We start from the raw sequence: 17,524 nt of genomic DNA on the forward strand, positions 1-17,524 counted from the left end.
TTAGAAAAGGTTGCTGTTGGTCCCCTGGGCTCTGATTTTTGACAGTTGTGTTTTCTAAAGTTGTATTCAGAGTTTTAGGCTCATCTTAATCTGACCTCAGCATTATTCCTTTCCCATCTCTGCGGTTTATTTACATTTTCTCACCATCAGAGAACCCTAACCCTTATCACTAGCAAGAGCCTTTGCTTCCTCTGAATGAAAGACATACCTTTTTTTTTTAATTTCTCAATGAATTTATTACATTTATAGCTGTGCAATGATCATCACAATCCAGTTTTATAGGATTTCCATCCCACACCCCCAGCACATCCCCCCACCCCCCAAACTGTCTCCTTTGGAGACCATACGTTTTTAAAAGTCTGTGAGTCAGTGTCTGTTCTGCAAAGAAGTTCATTCTGTCTTTTTTCAGATTCCACATTTTTTGTTTCCCAAAAGCTCAGCGTATCCAGTGATCTGGTCAGAGGTGAAGGCCCGTCTCTGCCGAGCCCGACCCCACGCCTGTAAAACGGGGCAGTGCGAGTTCTCTGCTCTGTCCCTCTGCCCCGTCTCGGCTTTGCTGCCTTACCCCGGATGGGACCCACACCGCCATTAGTGTTTCACAACAGTGCACAGCTTCTGCAAAAGTTGCTTTTATGCTTGTGTTCAGGTCCGTGCCCATGTTGACAGCACTATTCGGGCTTAGGTTTCTGTGTCTACGCACTGGCCCGGCTGTCTCTGTCTCCGACCCACCTCTCAGGTCCTCTGTCGCAGGAGCGAGAACACGGGGTGTTTTCTGTGTCTTTGCGCATCCGCAACTGTCTGGTGCCTTCCCACGTGGATGGCAGCTCGGGGGACGCGTGTCCTGGGCCCCCACCGTCCCCCCTCCAGCTCCATGGAGCTCCGTCTCCTCGCCCGGCTCTTTTCCGAGGTCCGACGGCCACAGGAGGGGCGTTTGCACTGGTCCTTGGCGTTTTAAACCTCCCAGCGGTGCCGTGCGCCTGCCGCGCCCCGCAGACCCTTCCCCCTTGGCATGCCGCGTCTCCTGGGGACCCGGGGCGGTGGCCCTTGGGAACCGCCCTCTGCCTGTCCTCCCAGTCCCCGGAGTGGACGCAGCTCTGGCTGCGGTCCCGCGACCCCCGGGCGGGGCAAGCGAGCGCAAGGGGCGAAGGTGGCCCTGCCGGCGCTGCCCTGACCTCCCGCTGCTCCTCCTTCCAGATCCGCTCGGACAAGGACAACGATATCCCCATCCGGTACAGCGTCACGGGCGTGGGCGCCGACCAGCCCCCCATGGAGGTCTTCAGCATCGACTCCATGTCCGGCCGCATGTATGTCACGCGGCCCATGGACCGGGAGGAGCGAGCCTCCTACCACGTGAGTATCTGCCACCCGCGTCTGTGCAGCAACGCCCACGGGCAGGGCTGACAATCTGCCCTTGTCGGTTCCCGGCGGCAGTGCTCACAGAAGGTCTGGGACACGCGGCACAGCGACTGGTCAGAGGGCGTGGAGCCAGGTGACCTCCCAGTGCCCGCCCTTGACCCTTTCTCTAAGGCTCGGCCCCGGGCCAGCCCCAGTTCCCATCCTGCACCTGCGGCCTTTCTGCTCCGCCGCCCATGCCCCCCCCGCCCCCAGCAGAAAGGTGGCTCTGAGGCCAGCACTGCTGCTTCCGACTCTCAGAGTCCAGTGCAGAGAAGAAAGGACGAGAAGGTGAAGGCTGGGGCTCACTTCCGGCGACCGCCGCCCACTGGCTCGTGGGCCTCAGAGGACGGTGGACACCGTCAGCTCTCAGGCCCTCACCCTGATGCCAGGCCCCAGAGGTGAGGCTTGCACCTGCAGGAGGCAGGGGCTGGAGCCAGACCTCAGGGTGCAGCCCTGCAACCCACAGGTGAGGCCCGGGCACCTCACACCTCTGGCCTCCGTTCTCTGACCCAAGAAGGGGGAAAACCGTCACAGCTGTGCCCCGTGTGTCCTGAGGACCTGGTGACCACGTGCGGGGTCTCAAGGGCGGGGCCCAGAACACGTGAGCTGACGTGTGTGTGGTTAGCATCACAGGCTCGGAGCTCCCAGCGAAGACCTTCAGACAGAGGGTACAGTTCCCTGGGCCGTGGTAGTGACCGGCTCTGATGGCCTTGGCTTCCACCCACAGTGCTGAATGCAGCCCGACTCCCTGGTTATGTGTTTGGGGTTCACTGTCCACCTTCTGGACTAGAAGGAAGGCTCCCCCGGGCCAGGGAGCCATCGGGCTTGTCCCCATTGTGTCCCCCGGCCCTTGGGGCCTCTCACTCCCCCTGTGCAGAAGGGAGGGAGCTGACAGAGGAGGGCGAGTCTGTCCTTGGCAGTGGTGGCCTCTCCATGGACCCTGATCCCCGTCAGAAGCCGGGCGCCGCTGGGCAGTGCACCCGGGGAGTCCCGGGGGCTCCGCTCTCAACCACTTCCCTTCCTGCACTCAGGATGGTTACGGGATTTCCGGGTCCAGCACAGAATGAAAGGGGGGCCCCCCCAGACTTACTGAGGATTTTAAGAAGGTGACAGCAGAGCACTGAACCGCGTGCAGGCCCTTCTGAGCACGGGCCCCATGTGGCTCTGCAGGCCACACGCAGGCCGTGAGGCTGGTGTCCCTTCGCGGGTGGAATCGACAAGGAGCCGGAGCTTGAGGACCTGCGGGCCCCCCCCTGCCCAGCCCCATCCGCACCTTGCTGCCGGTGGCCCAGAGCCACAGGGTGTTCCTGTCCAGTCCCGCGGACCCTGGGCTGCTCGGTGCTGAGAGCAGCCCACGCCCTCCTGGACCCCTCCCACACCCCGGGTGCTGGGAAGGCAGGAGCAGATCTGGGGGAGGCCTGCTTGGCAGTGGTCTGGGACTCCTGGCAGGTTCTCGGCCTTGGCAGGTGCACAGAACCCACTAGACAATTCAGCCAACGACGTCCAGCCAGGGCAGGAAACTCAGGATCTTGACGTGACTGTTGTCTCTCCATCCAGGCTGTGTGCTGCCACCACGCGTGTTCACAGCAGGGCCCGAGTCAAGGTCGGCTCCCCTGGTCTGCCAACAAATACGTGCAGACTGGGAGACCTGGGGGGAGAGACGGGGAGAGAGGGCGGGAGATAGAAAGAGACAGACAGAGACAAGGAGGGACGGAGGGAGACGAGGCCTGCAGACAGCAGAGTCGGTCTCGTGGGATCTAAACACAGACGCGTGGACCAGCCTCTCAAGCCCTCGCGGGTGAGTCCCAGCACAGCACGGATTTCTAAGCTTTTCTTCACCAGAGCGAAGCTGGCAGACCCTTCCAGCCTCCCACGTGCGGTGTGGCCGTGTGTGCGGGCTGGGGAGCAGGGGCCTGGCAGGTGTAGCTCAGAGGGTGTCTGTGAATTTGGGGTGTAGACTCAGTGCCTACAAGACGCAAAGCCCTTCCCGAGGGACCCACACTGAGTGGAAAGGCCTCTTTCTTGGTCTTAGTTGACTTACCATGCGGACCCTTGAGCTCAAGCCCGGCCCGGCCTTCAGTGTTCCTGACTGACAGCTGCTCCTCTGCCACCCAGCCCACGTCAGCGTCCGGGCCCCACTGACTTGCTGGAAGGGTCTCCATGCCCGGCCTACCAGGCCAAGGAGCAGGACCTCGGGGCCACACTGAGCCGCTCCCTCTCGCGCGTTGAAAGCCTCAGGAGTGGCCTGAAGCCTCACAGCTCAGCCACAGCATGGACCAGGGTGCGAGGCTGGAGGCCAGGGTGGCTGATCCGGAGTGAGCATCACCCACCTGCCCCGAGCTGTCTACCCGCCAAGTGCCAAGCCCTCGGCCAGCGTTATGCAGAGGGATGGGGCTGGGCACCTCAAACACACGTCCATGTCTCACTCACTCCTGGTGCCTGACTCGAGCCAAAGCTTCGCTCGGTACCAGGCTCAGCCCAGGAAATGTGTGGTGTCTCCGCAGCTGGATGGTTCTGTGACCTGCCCTGCGGAGGCGTTGGGGGCTGTGGGGAAACAGGTGCTCACGAGGCCTGGAGGGAGAGCCAAGACACCCCCAGTCCCCTGGCCCTCCCCAGGGACCCGTACAGACCCACTCCCCCTCCTCACCCATAGCAGCTAGGGAGGAAGCAGACAACTTGGCAGGTAGACTCCCCCCAGAGACGAGAACCCCCTCCCAGCAGTCGTCACACACCCCTAAGACCCCAGGTGAGCCCTCTCTGAGTTCCCACCTTCTGGAAGCCCCCAGGCCCTTGGCAGCTGTGCTGGCCCAGCATGGGGGCTGTGTTAGTTACCTGTGTTCTGAAGACCAGCGCCCACTTCATCCCGCTGGTGGGCTCTGCCCACTGGTGGGCTCTGCCCAGGGACTCGCAAGACGCAAGTCAAGGTATTACCCACCTGGGCACCTACCCGGAGGCCCCGGGGAGAATCTGCTCCTGCTCATTCAGGTGTGGCCCACCCAGGCCCCCAGGTCCCCGCTGGCTGTGGCCAGGGGCTGCTCCTACTCCCCCCAGGCTCCCTGAGTCCCCAGCTCCTCGCCTGTCGCTGGCCAGAGAAGCACCCTGATCAGAGGCCACGAGCCACCTGTGTCCACCCAGACAGTCTCAACCAGGCCGCCCAACGTGACCCGATGGGGGCCCCGCTGCCCTCACACCGGGGCCAGCACCCCGTAGCCTTGGGGCCGTTTCAGAGCCTTTCTGCTCCTCATGCCAAGGATGGGCTGAACCGGATGCGGGCCTCGTGGAAGCACGCGGTGTGGGAGGCTTTCTCTGCAAGGTGATTCTCCAGGAGGTTCTACTGAGGGTTCCCTAAGGGGCCTGCCACGCGCCTGCCTCTCGGGCGAGTTCCCTCATCTTCCTGAGCCTCAGCTTCCCCATCGGTAAAACGAGGATCGGACAACTCCAGCCCCTCGGGTCTCACAGACGCCGAAGGGCGTGTCAGGTTCCCGGCACCCCCAGCCGAGCGAGCGCACCTTGAGACTTGGCCGTGGATGCTGATGGAACAAGATCTTCAGAGTCCAGGGCCCTCCTGGAACGTTCTGGGTCCTGTCCCCCCGCAGGAGGCCGCTCAGAAGGCGTGCATGGTGCATCCCAGGAAATGCCCTTTGCACGCGAAGCTCAGGTTTGCCAACTGCAGGACGTTTCTTGTCTCCACTCCAAGCCAGACCCCCCAACCCCACTGCCTTGTGCCCAGCTGGAGAAAGGGGTGAGGCTGGGGCTGGCTCTTCCCTTAGACGCTTCCAGCAGAAGCCGTGGGGGCAGGGCAGCTGCGGGACCGGGAGGAGCCCAGCAGCCACTCCGTGGTGGTCTCCACGCAGGCTGCTCCTGCTGCTGGGGATGGTGCCCAGTCACTTTACTTAGAAGATAATTAACTTTAGCTCGGAATTACTTTTTTTCAAAGCCTTCTCAACCTTTGGCTCAGAGCGTTATTGCGTGGCTGCGTTTGACAAGGTGAAGGATTGCCGGGCCGCCGGCCGCAGGCTGGGGTACAGACTGAGCTTCCGGGGGCCCCGAGGCGGCTGGGGGGTGGCTGGTTGACACAACCACACAGCATCCTCAGATGCTTCAACACAACATTCCAGGCCAGTCGTGAGCGGGTAGTCACACCCCACTCTGTGGGCTGCTGCTCCCGGGAATCAGCGCTGTGTCTCCTTGTGACAAGGCGGGTCCCCCAAACACACGGCTTCAAGGGTAAAACTCCACCCAGGGCTGTTGGGCTGCGGCCCCCCTCTCCCCTGAGGCTGGCAGAGCGGCCAGGGCACCGAGGGTGACTGTTTGGGGCCCCAGCTCAGATCCCCCCCACCCAGCAGAGCAGGGGCTTCCGCCCCAGGGCCCGGACGCCTGTCCTCTGGGCCGCCTCAGGGACAGAAGCTTGCAGTGTGGACGCCCACGTTCAAGGCCGCCCGTGCGCCCCTCCCTGGGTCCACCTCCCACCACAGGACTCAGGCCCCACGTGAACCTGGGGCAGGGCGGTCTGAGTGGCCCCCGGGCTGCTTCCAGCTCCATGCGTCGCGGGTTTCACCCTCCCAGGACCCTTCCCCGTTTCCGCGGGAGCCGAGGCTCTGGGAGGCTTCGGGACCTGCCCCGAGCCCGCCCTGCCCTCCCCAGGCGGCCCCTTCAGGCCCGAGTGCTCTGTCCCCACCACCCCCGGCCCGGGGAAAGGCGCCCGGCCAGGCGGGCAGGGCGGCCCTGACGGCGGCCGCGCTGCCTTCCAGCTCCGGGCGCACGCGGTGGACATGAACGGCAACAAGGTGGAGAACCCCATCGACCTGTACATCTACGTCATCGACATGAACGACAACCGGCCCGAGTTCCTCAACCAGCTGTACAACGGCTCCGTGGACGAGGGCTCCAAGCCAGGTGAGGGCCGGGCCGGGCGGGGCGCGGGCCGGGCAGCCCCCCAGGGGGACGGCACCGCGGGACGCGGGGCCGCCACGTTCGGCTCGGCTGCTGTAAACGGCCCCTCCTGCACGCACTGGGGGGCCCTGCTCACCGAAGCGCTGGAACAAGGGAACGAGGCCACGGCAGTGACGGGGGCCCGGAAGGAAACTCGGGGGTGCTGAGAGTGGTGGGAGGGGCCATGGATCCAGGGAGATGACAGGGAGCCGAGCCAACACAGGATAAGGAGCAGCAGGCAGAGACGTGCTGGGAGGGAGCCCGGGGTGGGGGGAGCGTGTGCGATGCTCCTGGGGCAGGGAGGGGCCAGAGAGAAGGCTGGCCGTTTGAGGCCCCCCTGGCCTGTGGGCTCCTGTCCAGCATGAGTGATGACCGCTTCACTCTGTCCAGTCTCTGGATCCCACGACAGCCCAGAAGGGGACGCCTCCCTCTCCCCTTTAGCTAAGATGAAACTCACGGCCAACCCTGTGGTGTGGGCCTGGGTGGGACCTCGTTACCTGGGAACACGATACAAAGCCGAGCTCGCGGCCGCACCTGCAGATGGAGACTCTGCAGGTGGGACCTGGGTCTGGGCCGATGGGCCCCCAGGAGAGTTCTGGACTTGCTGAAGCTCGAGAAGCGCAGCCCCGCTGTCCCCTGGGGTGGGGTGGGGGGAGGTCGGCCTTGGGACCGCTGCTCGGTTGGGCCGGGTGAGGGGAGCTGCCACCACCATGGATGCGGCCCCTGCTGAGGCCAGAAGCTGCCGCAAAGCTGTAGGACTTCCTTTCGTGCTTAGTCTGCCCCACGCAGCCCTGGGAACGTACTCCCCCTGCGGGGTACTCCTTGCCGACCTGAACTTCAGACGTAACCAGCTCCCGGGCAGCCGCCCTTGGAGGCAGGACTTCTGGGCTTTGAGGGAGGTCTCCTGGGAGGTGCTGGGCAGCCTGAGGGGGCCCTTGAGGAGGGGTCAGAGGGCGTCTGGCTTGGGGGAGGGGCGGCAAGGACAAACAAGGATCATCACTCCTCCCCGAGGCGGCTGTCACCGCCCCGTCTCAGGGCTGCTGCTTGACAGGGCAAATTGCGGTCATGACTGACTCAGAGTTGGGGGCTGGGGGGTCCTGTTGGCGGTGGTGGTGAGCAGTCTCCCCAAGGCCCAGGGAGCGCTGTAAGGAGCCTGGTACGGCCCATCAAGCTCTCGGTCTGCCTTTAGAGCACGTCGAGCCTTCCCGAGCGTGCACCTGCCGCTCTGCGTGAGGGTGACAAGAGCCGCAATGGGCCGCGTCTCCTCGAGCTCCTGAGAAGCCTTCCGGCCTGGGGAGCGGCAGCCCCGGGTCGCTGGGCGCGGCCTGGGCTGAGGGCTGGTGTGGCTCCGACCGGCCCTTTACTCGCGAACACGCCACGCCGTCCCAGGTCTGCTCACACTAAGTGCTCCGTCTCTGGCCGTGGAACCGCCCTCTTAGGGGAGCAGGGCCCCCGCACCGGACCCGGCCCAGGGCAGGGCCCCATCCAGGCAGAGCCCGGCCCCGACGTGGTTGACAGCCTGTTCGGTGTCCTTCCAGCGAATTACAGCTCTAGAGGGCTGTACACAGCGCCTTGGTGGATGAGGGAGAACTACCGCCAGAAATCAGTCATTATTCTGGGGACCAAGAGGCCAGTGAAGGGTCTCAGATGTAGGTTCTCACGGAAAACAGATGGAAAGACAGATTAAATATTGACTCAGCTGGATAGGAGCCTTCTAGGTTTGGGGAGTTCACCTGGGGACACCAGCAAGCCGACTGGCCCGGGCTCCCACGTCACCCCACGCCCTTCCCCAGCCCAGGCCCCTGGACTGTGCGAAATCCTCTCTGGCTCTGTGGGTCCGAATCGGCTGACACACACGTCTGGCTCCTACACCCGAGAAGCTGGAGCGAATGTGGTATTTAGCCTTTAAATAGCCTCGTGTGGGTGTGGCTGCCTCGTTGGGTGATCTGGGTGGACCCCACCCAGACAGGGCCACCTGAAGCTGGTGGTCACAGCGGCCATCCCTCCCCATGCTGGGGCCATCCTGGACACTGTGAGAGTCTGGCTTGGGTGGGCACCCCACCCCCCAGGCACACCCTACCCCTGCCTCCCCGAACCCCCCTTTCTGCAGAGCCTGCCTTCCGTCCCCCAGATCTGCTGTGCCCACCCCCTGGAGGAGGCCATCTCACACCTCCCCCGCCCCTGGCAAAGGCTGGGTCTGCAGGGGTAACAGCGCTTTGCACACGGGACAGCTCGTTTGTCTCTGTGAGCTCCCGCTGTCGTGACGTGGGCAACTGGTCTAGCAAAATGCGTCTAAAATGGGTCTTGGTCATTTTAAGACTTTCATAGAAATGGTCTCAGAACAGGAGTTCCCGCTGTGGCACAGCAGGTTAAGGATCCAGCGTTGTCTCTGTGGCAGCGCAGGTTAGATGCCCAGCGCAGTGGGTTAAAGATCGGGTGTTGCTAGTCAGATTCAGTCCCAGGCCCAGAAACGTCCATCTGCCTCGGGTGCAGCCAAAAAAGAAAAACAAACTGGAATCATACCAGGCTGTTACCTCTGACAGCTGGCTTTTTTCACTCACCATAATGTCTCTGGATAGTCATCCAAGCCGTGTGTGTCCAGAGCCCATTTCCTTTCACTGCAGAGCCCACACCACCCTTCGAAGGGCGTTTGGGCGGTTCCCAGCCGGAGCCCCTAATCAGGCTGTTAGGAACATTCACGCACCTACAGACTGCGTTTGCATGAACCCAAGCTTTCGTTTCTCCGGGACAGATGCCCAGTGGCTAGGTGGTGCAGGAACAGGTGTTCAGCTCCGCGGGGAACCGCCAGGCTCTTGTCTGGAGTCATGGCGCCACCTCGATTCCCACCCCGGGAGCGGCCCGTTTCTCGGCGGGCGCGTGGGCATTTGGTGGTGGATTCTGTTTTAGCCACTGGGCAGGCGAGTGGCCGCGCCTCGGTTGTGGCTTCCCATTCTCCTCCCTGACGGCGGCAACAGGAACGAGCCCTTCACGCGTTTATTCCCCGTCTGCACAGCCTCCTCGGTGACCTGTCTCTTCATGCCTTCTGCCCATGTTCCAATTAGGTTATTTGATCACTGAGTTTAGAGGGTCCTTTATCTGAGATGCAAGCCCTTTGTCGAATATGTGGTTTGCACATATTCCCACCTGCTTTGAGATTTGTGTTTTCATGCGCTTCTTGGGGTCTTCTGGGAGCAGGAGTTTTTCACTTCGATCGAGTCCAGTTGATCACTTTCCGCTGAGTGGATTGGGCTGGGGATGGAGAGCCCTTCTCCACCTCTGGGTGCTGAAGAGAGCCTCCCAGGCTTTGTTCTAAAGGCCTTCTGGTTTCAGCTTTGCGTTCCAGCGCGGTCCCGTCCAAGCCGAGTTTTGCGGTAGGTGTGAGGCTTACATCACTTACGGGTGGAAACCCAAGCGCTCCTGCACCCTTCTTCCCCGAGCCGCCTTCGTACCTCTGCCAAAAGTCAGTGGGCGTATCCGCGGGTTTGTCCCCGGGTTCTCTGTTACGGTCCAGCCACCCGAGTGTCTGCCCTACGTGGGCACCACGCTGTCTGGGTGACCGCAGCGCCGAGAAGCCTTGACGTGGGGTGGGAGAGGGCTGTTGGCCCGGCTGTCACCTGTATCCTCCCGGGGGCGGGACTGTGCACTTGGCAGTGGCGTCATACGGCACTCACCCGTCTTCCTCAGGGCCACTGTGTGGCGTTGTGTGGCCTCCGCCGGCCACCCTGTCTCAACTGCAAATCAGAGGTAATAACAGCGCCCCCGGGTGGAGTCCCCCTGAGGCTTCCCACACCTGGGCTATTACTCCTGGTGTTGCGCTGATCCATGAGTATTAACTTACTAATGCTGTTAAACCTTCTTTCTTAAAATAGTCGCTTCCTGACTCCAGGACCTTCAGTCAGGGACACCCTCACATTACCTGTGACTTGCTTAAAACCAGCTGTCCCGAGTGTCCTGTTCCAGCGCCCCTCAGGTCACCCGCCGGTCTGCTGGGCAGGCCCTCTTCCCTGATGGCTGAGCTGGACCTCAGACCTGCATTCTTCTGAATTAGCACAGAAACTGGCCACGTCTGAACATTGGCAGTTTTCCGGCATCGGGTGGCCAGGGGGAGCCGGGCTGAGGTCCGGTGTCTGGAGCTGGGGGGAGAATTGGGTGCAGGTGCTGATCTGACCGGGCTGCTCCCAGGAAGGCCTAGTGGGGCAGGGAGCATGCGTGGCGGAGGGGGCGGGGCGAGCTGGGGGAGCGCCCACAACAGAGGAGAAGGCGGGCCGAGGGGCAGGGGGCGCCCTGCAGGTGAGCAGGCTTCCCCACCAGGCCCTCACCCCTGTTTCCCAAGCTGCGCTCCCCAGGGCAGTATGGGGTGGACCCCAGGGCTGTATGGGGTGGATACAGCGATGCCGGGAGGCCCTGGCCCCAGGCCCGGCTGTTCTCCTCATCAGAGGCCGCCTTCCTGCCTCTCAGGGGGCCTCCAGGGTGCCAGCGCACCTTTCAAAGGCCAAGTTCTGCTCCTTTGAACTTGGCCTCTTCGAGCAGAGGAAGCGACAGATTAAAAATAGCAGCCGGGCTCCCTGACCTGAAGCTTCTCTCCTGAGCCCGAGAACCCGCTGGGAGGAGGCCCGCATCTCTGCTCGAGGCCTCGGATTCCCTGCAGGGGCTCCCAGAGTGAGGGGCGCCTCCCCGAAGATTTGATTAAGGGGCCGTGGCAGACACGCAAGCACGGAGCGTACCCTGACGGGGCATCGTTCTAAGACCTCCCTGTGGGGTGACCTGCGAGTCCTGAACAGCCCCGTGACACAGGCACTTCCGTTTCCCCGCTTTGGAAATGAGGCAGCGAGGCACAAAACAGTAAGTAGGGACGGGTAGCTGGGAACAGGTGTGTCCGCTCACGGCGCAGAGGAAAGCCGGCAAAGGAAAGGCAGCGTTTATTGTCACGCAGCCACATGAGGAGAAGGGGTGTCTCGTGCTCACAAAACCCAAACTCCCTGAAGGGTTTCAGCCAAGTGTTGCTGAAGGCCAGCGGAGCGAAGGGCGTCCCGCAGTGTGTGATGGGCTGGGCGTGCGTCTCTGATTGGCTGCTAGTGCGGCACCGGGGCAGGGTCCAGGGGTTGACCATCAGTCCTCAGGCTCCGGGCCGCGCGCTCTTGGTCTTCAGGTGGTTAATTTCTTCCACGTGGTGGTGGGTGTAGCCTCTGGAAAACAACCCGGGAAGTGTGTGTCTGCTCCCATTTTCTGGGTGCTTCGGGAGGAGTGATAACAGAGGGTTGGGGAGAGGTCTGTCCCAGGAAGGCCCCAGAGGGTCCTGCATTACAGGCGGAGGGAAGATTTCAACCAAGAATCTGGCTCTCAAGCTGCAGTGCTGACCGTGGTGCCAAACTGCCCCCCTCCACAGCCTGTGTCAGGAGTGCATTTGGCCACAAGTCACAGAAAATCCTTCTGGAACAGGGAGGGGTTTGGGTGAGAGCGTGAAACCGCCAGAGCCGACGTCTCTGTGCTGTTGGCCCCTCCCTGATTTCTACCGCAAGGTCACAGGATGGCTGCTGCACCCCCAGGCATCACATCCAGTATCAGGCAGGAAGAAGCAGGGAAGGGCAGTGTAGCACAGAAACTGTCCCCTGGAAAGCGCATGCTGTGTGTGAGTGTGCCTTTCTCAGGGGTGGGACCATCAGTGGACCCGTCGCCTCCACAGCCCATGAGTCCATGTCGTTCCTGAGCCTCTTCCAGCTGGAGGTCAGGGTGGCCGACCCACCTCCTGCCCAGAGGCAGCCAAGCCAGTCTCAGGGCGTCTCTCTAACCTCTCAAGACAAGATGCCTTCATATTGATTGTTTTTTAACTGAAAAAGGCTCTAATTGGGATTCCTGCTTTCCCTAACCCCTTGTAACTGCGTGAGGGCCCATATTATAAATTTTGAAATTAATGTCGCTCTAAAATATTAAATAGCAGAGAAATCTACATGCCGCAAATGAAGTCAAGGAAACCTTCATCTATATGATGCAGAGTTTTTGCTTAAATAGCTTATTCTATTAGCGGGCCCAGTTTATTTATTTATTTTATTTCTGTGCCAGCGGAGGCCCCCCGAGATTAATGCCATGGACTAATGCACAGATGGTGCCAGATACTTGAAAGTCATCTGAATATTAAGAATTTAAATCTTTAGCCTCAGTGATTTGAGCAGAAAGCCAATTATGGGGCTGAATTAGTTTTCAAATTAAACTGCAATTTAAGGCTTGTGAAATTAATCCTTTAAGGCGCATGGCAGCATTTGTACATGGATTCCTCAGAAGAACGGAGCCTGTGCCTTCCCCCCTTTCCCTGCTGGCACGATTAATAAGAAGATGTCCAGCATCTCGGGCAGCAGACAGCGTGGCCTGTTAGATAGGAATACAAGCTGACGTTCAGTTTCCTTTGTTAAGAAAATTCAAGTCTTCACAGGGGAGAGAGGCGCGAGGAAGCCTGGAGAGAAAGCCCTGGAAGGATGGTTTCCTCCTGTTCTCAAAGTCCAGGGGGCGGGGAGACCTAACTCCCCACCACCACAGATGCTGCGGCGAGCGGTGCCCAGCGGGCACACAGCGGTTACCCCGCCGAATCGCTCCCTCCCCGGGTGGCCCAGGCTGTCTCCGCAGGTGCACTGGGGCTGCTGGGTGCTCATGGCCGCCTGTGGACCAGACCCACCCGGCTGGAGAAGGCGAGGGGGCCAGGGGGACCTTGGTGCCAGGGTCACACCTTCCCAGACCAGGAGGACCGGCGCTGCTCGTGATCTACAGCACGGCACAGCTGCTGAACGCTCCTCGGGCACCCAGCCATCCTGCGCCCTCGCTGCACCCGGGGCAGGACGGCAAGCTGATTAGCCAAGGCTCAGGGACCCACCCTGCCCGATGCCTTGCGTGAGCGAGTGAGGTCATGGCCATTGGCTGCTGCCCATGTGGCCACCCCCCAGAGCTGGGCGTGGGGTCCAGCCACCAGTTCTAGGTAGCCTTGCTGCAGACTGTGAGGGACACCCAGGCATTAGGAAAGGGAAGCCACGACCAGGGCAGGACAGCGGGGTCAGAAAGGGGCGCCCTCAAGTGTAGGGGGGCCTGGAGCACAGGACTGTGCAGGGGCAGAGCAGGGGGCTGCCTGTGCTAGAGCCTGGCCCCCAGCTCAGCAGCATCCCTGAGGGCTCGCTGGGTGGGCCGGGACAAGTGGGCCTAGAATGTGCCCAGACAGCAGGCAGAGGCCACCTCCTCCAGGCAGCCCTCCAGGTCTCAAAAAGGGGTTCCTTCTACCTCCGCCCTGCCCTCCCCATGTCTGTCCTAGGACAGAAACGAAAATCTCTGAGCCTTGCTCACTTCCAGGGCCTTGACCACTCCGAATTCACCAAGGGCCATTTCCACGGCAACCCTGCCCCTTGGCCTTCGGGCTCAGAGCAGCGCTGGCGCGGGTCACCTGATCGCAGAGTGGCGGCCATGAACCCACTGGGTTTTCAGAACCTCTGCTTCGTTTTTTTTTTTTTTTTTTTTAGGAAACCAAACTGTGATTAAGGATGAAAAAAAATCCCATCAGTTACCTTCTTTCTTTTTCCTCCCTTTCCCCAAGTAGCATTTTCTTCCTGATAATCGAGTGATGCGCTTTGGAGGAAGTTTGGGAGACAGAGAGAGAGGGTCGCAAAGAAAACGCAGTCTCCCTCTGGTGGGTCTCTCTCTGCCCCAGCATGTGGTCACTTCAAAGAGCACAGTTTAGGAGGTCCCGTCATGGCGCAGCGGAAACGAATCTGACGAGGAACCGTGAGGTTGCGGGTTCAATCCCTGGCCTCCCTCGGTGGGTTAAGGATCTGACGATGCCATGAGCTGTGGTGTAGGTCGCAGATGCAGCTCAGATCCCACGTTGCTGTGGCTGGGGTGCAGGCCGGCAGCTGTAGCTCCAATTCGACCCCTAGCCTGGGAACCTCCACATGCCGCAGGTACGACCCTAAAAAGCAAAAAAAAAGAACAACAACAAAAACCACGGTTTAGAAGCCAGAGGGTTTTCCATTTTGCTGTATATCACAAACATTTCAAGTGTCACGGAATGTTTATCCCTCCAGGGTATCTGCATGGCATTAAACATCCCCGGTCGTGGGAACACACCAGTCTCCTCAACCCCACCCACTCCACCAGGCAGGCATTCGGTACCATTTACTTGCTGATTTTGCTCCCGGTTTGCCTGACTGCTAGACGTGAGCATCTCAGGTCAGGGACTTGACTCCGCTTTCTCATCGGAGCCCACGTCAGCCCGCGAATGCTTGTGCAGCGTCAGAGAGAGTTCACACGTTCTCCCGGCGGTTCCCCCGGCGGTGTCATGGAAATACAGCCCAGCCAGTGGGGACAAGCAGATCCTGTGTGTTCAGGGCGTGGCGTCGGCCACCATCACTCGTTGGGCAGAGACAGGAAGGCAGGCAGAGGACTAGGGGAGCTTCGTGGTGGAGGAGCTGTGGGCCTGGGGAGTTGGCAGTGGGTACCTAGAATGGGGTGTCCTGTGTGACTGACTGGGGCTACGGTTCAGCTTTTCTGGCAGATTTCCTTGTAACCTGTGCCTGATGACTGTCGTAGAAATGCCCCCTGGTCTGGCCGCGGTGGTTCTTTCTGTGTTCCGTCAGGTTTTGTCTCCTTGTGAGCCTGGTTGGTTAAGTGCGGTGCCTTGCGGTGGGGAAGTGGAGCCGTGACTAGAAGCTGTGTAAGGCTCTCTTCCCTGTGGGGGATGACCTTTCCATCCTGGCAGGGACTCTGCCGACCACAGCTTCTTAGCATAAGTCACCGTGGTTTGAGCTCTGCTCCATCTGCTGTGAGGGTCCCCTTCCTGCTGACCCTCCGCCTGGCGTGTGCCGCACGGCTGGGTCCCAGCCGAAGGATGGAGCATTTTCCAGGGCTCCGCCAGCCCCCGCGGCGAGCCCTAAGCTCCCTGTGAGTCTGCTGCAAGCTCCCTGGAGCTCTTCTGCTGTCAGAAGCCGATTGTGGAATCAGCAGGGACCTTCCGAGAAAAGACGGGGCCACTGCTGGGTCCTCCTTCTCAGCCCCCACCCCACCCAGGTCTGTGCCACTGGCATCTCTCCGGCGCCTTTAAAGAGACGTTTCTAATTCACGATGTGTCTATAGCTTTCCGAGTTTTCCTTAGGAGGAAGATTGGTTTAAAATAACATTGTCCACCACTTGCTAAAGACAGAACTTCCCAAATTTCTCTTAAATACTTAAGGCCTCTGGGGAAATTCTACCGATAATTAAATTCATTTAAATTGGGTTTGCACACAATTCTTTGAGACTATCTATTGCGTGAAGTTAGGTGGGTGTATTTGATGAATTTTTTCTAGACTCTCAGAACGCAGAAGTTCTATATTTTCCTCTAGAAGACACTCACTAAAGACATATTGAGGCGTTCCTGCTGCGGCGCCATGGGATCGGTGGCATCTTGGGAGCACAGGGACGTAGGTTCGGGCCCTCGGCCCGGCCCGGCCCAGTGGGTTAAAGATCTGGCATTGCCACAGCTGAGGCTTTGGTCGCAACTGCAGCTCGGATCTGATCCCTGGCCCAGGAACTCCATATGCTGTGAGGCAGCCAAAAAAGGAAAAAAAAAAAAAAGGCGTGTTGAATGAATCAATGAGTGTCCCGGGGGTGCCACCTCTGGGCCTGATTGCAGCCAGTTCTCCGCGAAACCGGCAAATGAGCTGGCACCCCGACTGTCTGCCCACGCTCCACACGCCTGCTGCCCGCAGTCGCTGTTCTTTTTTCTTTTTTGATGTTTGTATTGTTAGGGGGGGTCTTTTTGGGGGTCTGCATCCATGGCACGTGGAAGTTCCTGGACCAGGAACGGAACCTGCTCCACAGCAGCCGTCCGAGCCACCGCAACGGTAACATCAGATCCTTAACGCTTCGCACGCAGTAGGACTCCTGCAGCCTGTGTTCTTCGCATGTCTCAAAATTGTAAACGTGGAGCTCCCGTTGTGGTTCATTGGGTTAAGAGCCCAACATAGTGTCCATGAGGATGTGGCCTCGCTCAGTGGGTGAGGGCTCTGGCATTGCCATGAGCTGTGGTGTAGGTCGCAGACGCAGTTCGGATCCCGCGTTGCTATGGCTGTGGTGGAGGCCAGCGGCTGCAGCTCCCATTCGACCCCTAGCCTGGGAACCTCCACAGGCCGCAGGTGTGGCCCTAAACAGAAACTGTAAACTTGACAGTCCCCTGCTGACACTGGTTCCCTGTGATCTTGGAGGAAAGTCCGGAGTCCCCACCATGGGCGCACCCACCTCCAGCCCCATCCGCCCCATTCCTCGACTCTGAGCTCTTCCCAGGGCCTTTGCCCAGAGCCCTCCTCCCTCCCCGCCACCGCCCTCATCAGTCACGGAGGCCTTTCCCTGCTTCCTCCCTAGGACCCCCCCCCCCCCCCCGGCACACCAGTTTGCACCTGCATCCCGGGCGTGTGGTCCGACTCCCTCCACCGTCACCGGCTGGGAGGCAGTGGGACCCTGTCTGGTTGTTCGCATCCAGTACCCTGGGCACAGAGCCCGCTGTCTGCCCACAGCCAGTGCTCAGTCAGCACCTGGGGCTGCAGATCCCCGTGTGCCGGGGATCATTCCGGATAAAAGGAACGAGCCTTGAAAACGTCAGGCTCAGTGAAAGAAGCCAGACACAGAGCCACACAGTGTGATTCCGTTTCTAGCACATGTTCAGAAAAGGCCGGTCTGCAGAAACAGAGGGTAGACGAGTGTCGCCAGGGGCTGGGGGAGTGCGGGGGGGATCTGAATGGATACAGATTTCTTTGCAGCGATGGACTATCCTGCAGTTAGATGCGTTTTAAGGACAGTCGCAGAACTTTGTTGGATATTCTCAAAACCTCTGGCTTGTGCTCTTTAAAAAAGTGAATTTTCTGATATGTCTGGATTCAGTAAGCAGGCGGGAGGGCCTACAGGCCAGGTGCTTCTCAGCCTCCCTCTATTGCGGGGTCCAGCCCGCCCGGGATGGGACTTCTGGTCTTTCAGGAATGAAAAGTCTGGTCCTGAGCCCCTGCCTGAGGGTTTGTGGACGAGGATAGATAAACCCATGCCCTGTGAAGAGACCGCCGCCTCCCTCTCTCCCTGCTTTCCCTTCTGTTTTCATAAAACGCACCTACCTTGAGACATTTTTATTCAGGAAAAGCTGAAAGCTAACGCAGATTCCCAGTGGGCCCTGGACAGCACACGGTCCCCAACCTGAGAA

General features: G+C 60.2%; 1 protein-coding gene across 4 annotated transcripts in view; it reads left to right on the plus strand.

Moving 5' to 3' along the window:
* The window catches only part of CDH4 (cadherin 4), a 495,180-nt gene that overhangs the window by 435,598 nt on the left and 42,058 nt on the right, over positions 1-17,524 (plus strand). For 3 of the 4 annotated variants that reach the window (XM_021078205.2, XM_085003313.1, XM_085003314.1), the window contains 2 exons: positions 1,195-1,350; positions 6,147-6,291. In XM_021078205.2, coding sequence (XP_020933864.1) covers positions 1,195-1,350; positions 6,147-6,291 — 301 coding nt within the window. Of the gene's footprint in view, positions 1-1,194; positions 1,351-6,146; positions 6,292-10,551; positions 11,170-17,524 lie in introns of those variants that run through there. The other variant, XM_085003315.1, reaches the window with a different exon arrangement.

Source organism: Sus scrofa, chromosome 17 (genome assembly GCF_054392235.1).
Source record: "Sus scrofa isolate SSC_HxYL_T2T_F1_AM1 chromosome 17, Sscrofa_HxYL_maternal_Yorkshire_Landrace_v2.0, whole genome shotgun sequence".
Classification (NCBI taxonomy): Eukaryota; Metazoa; Chordata; class Mammalia; order Artiodactyla; family Suidae; genus Sus; species Sus scrofa.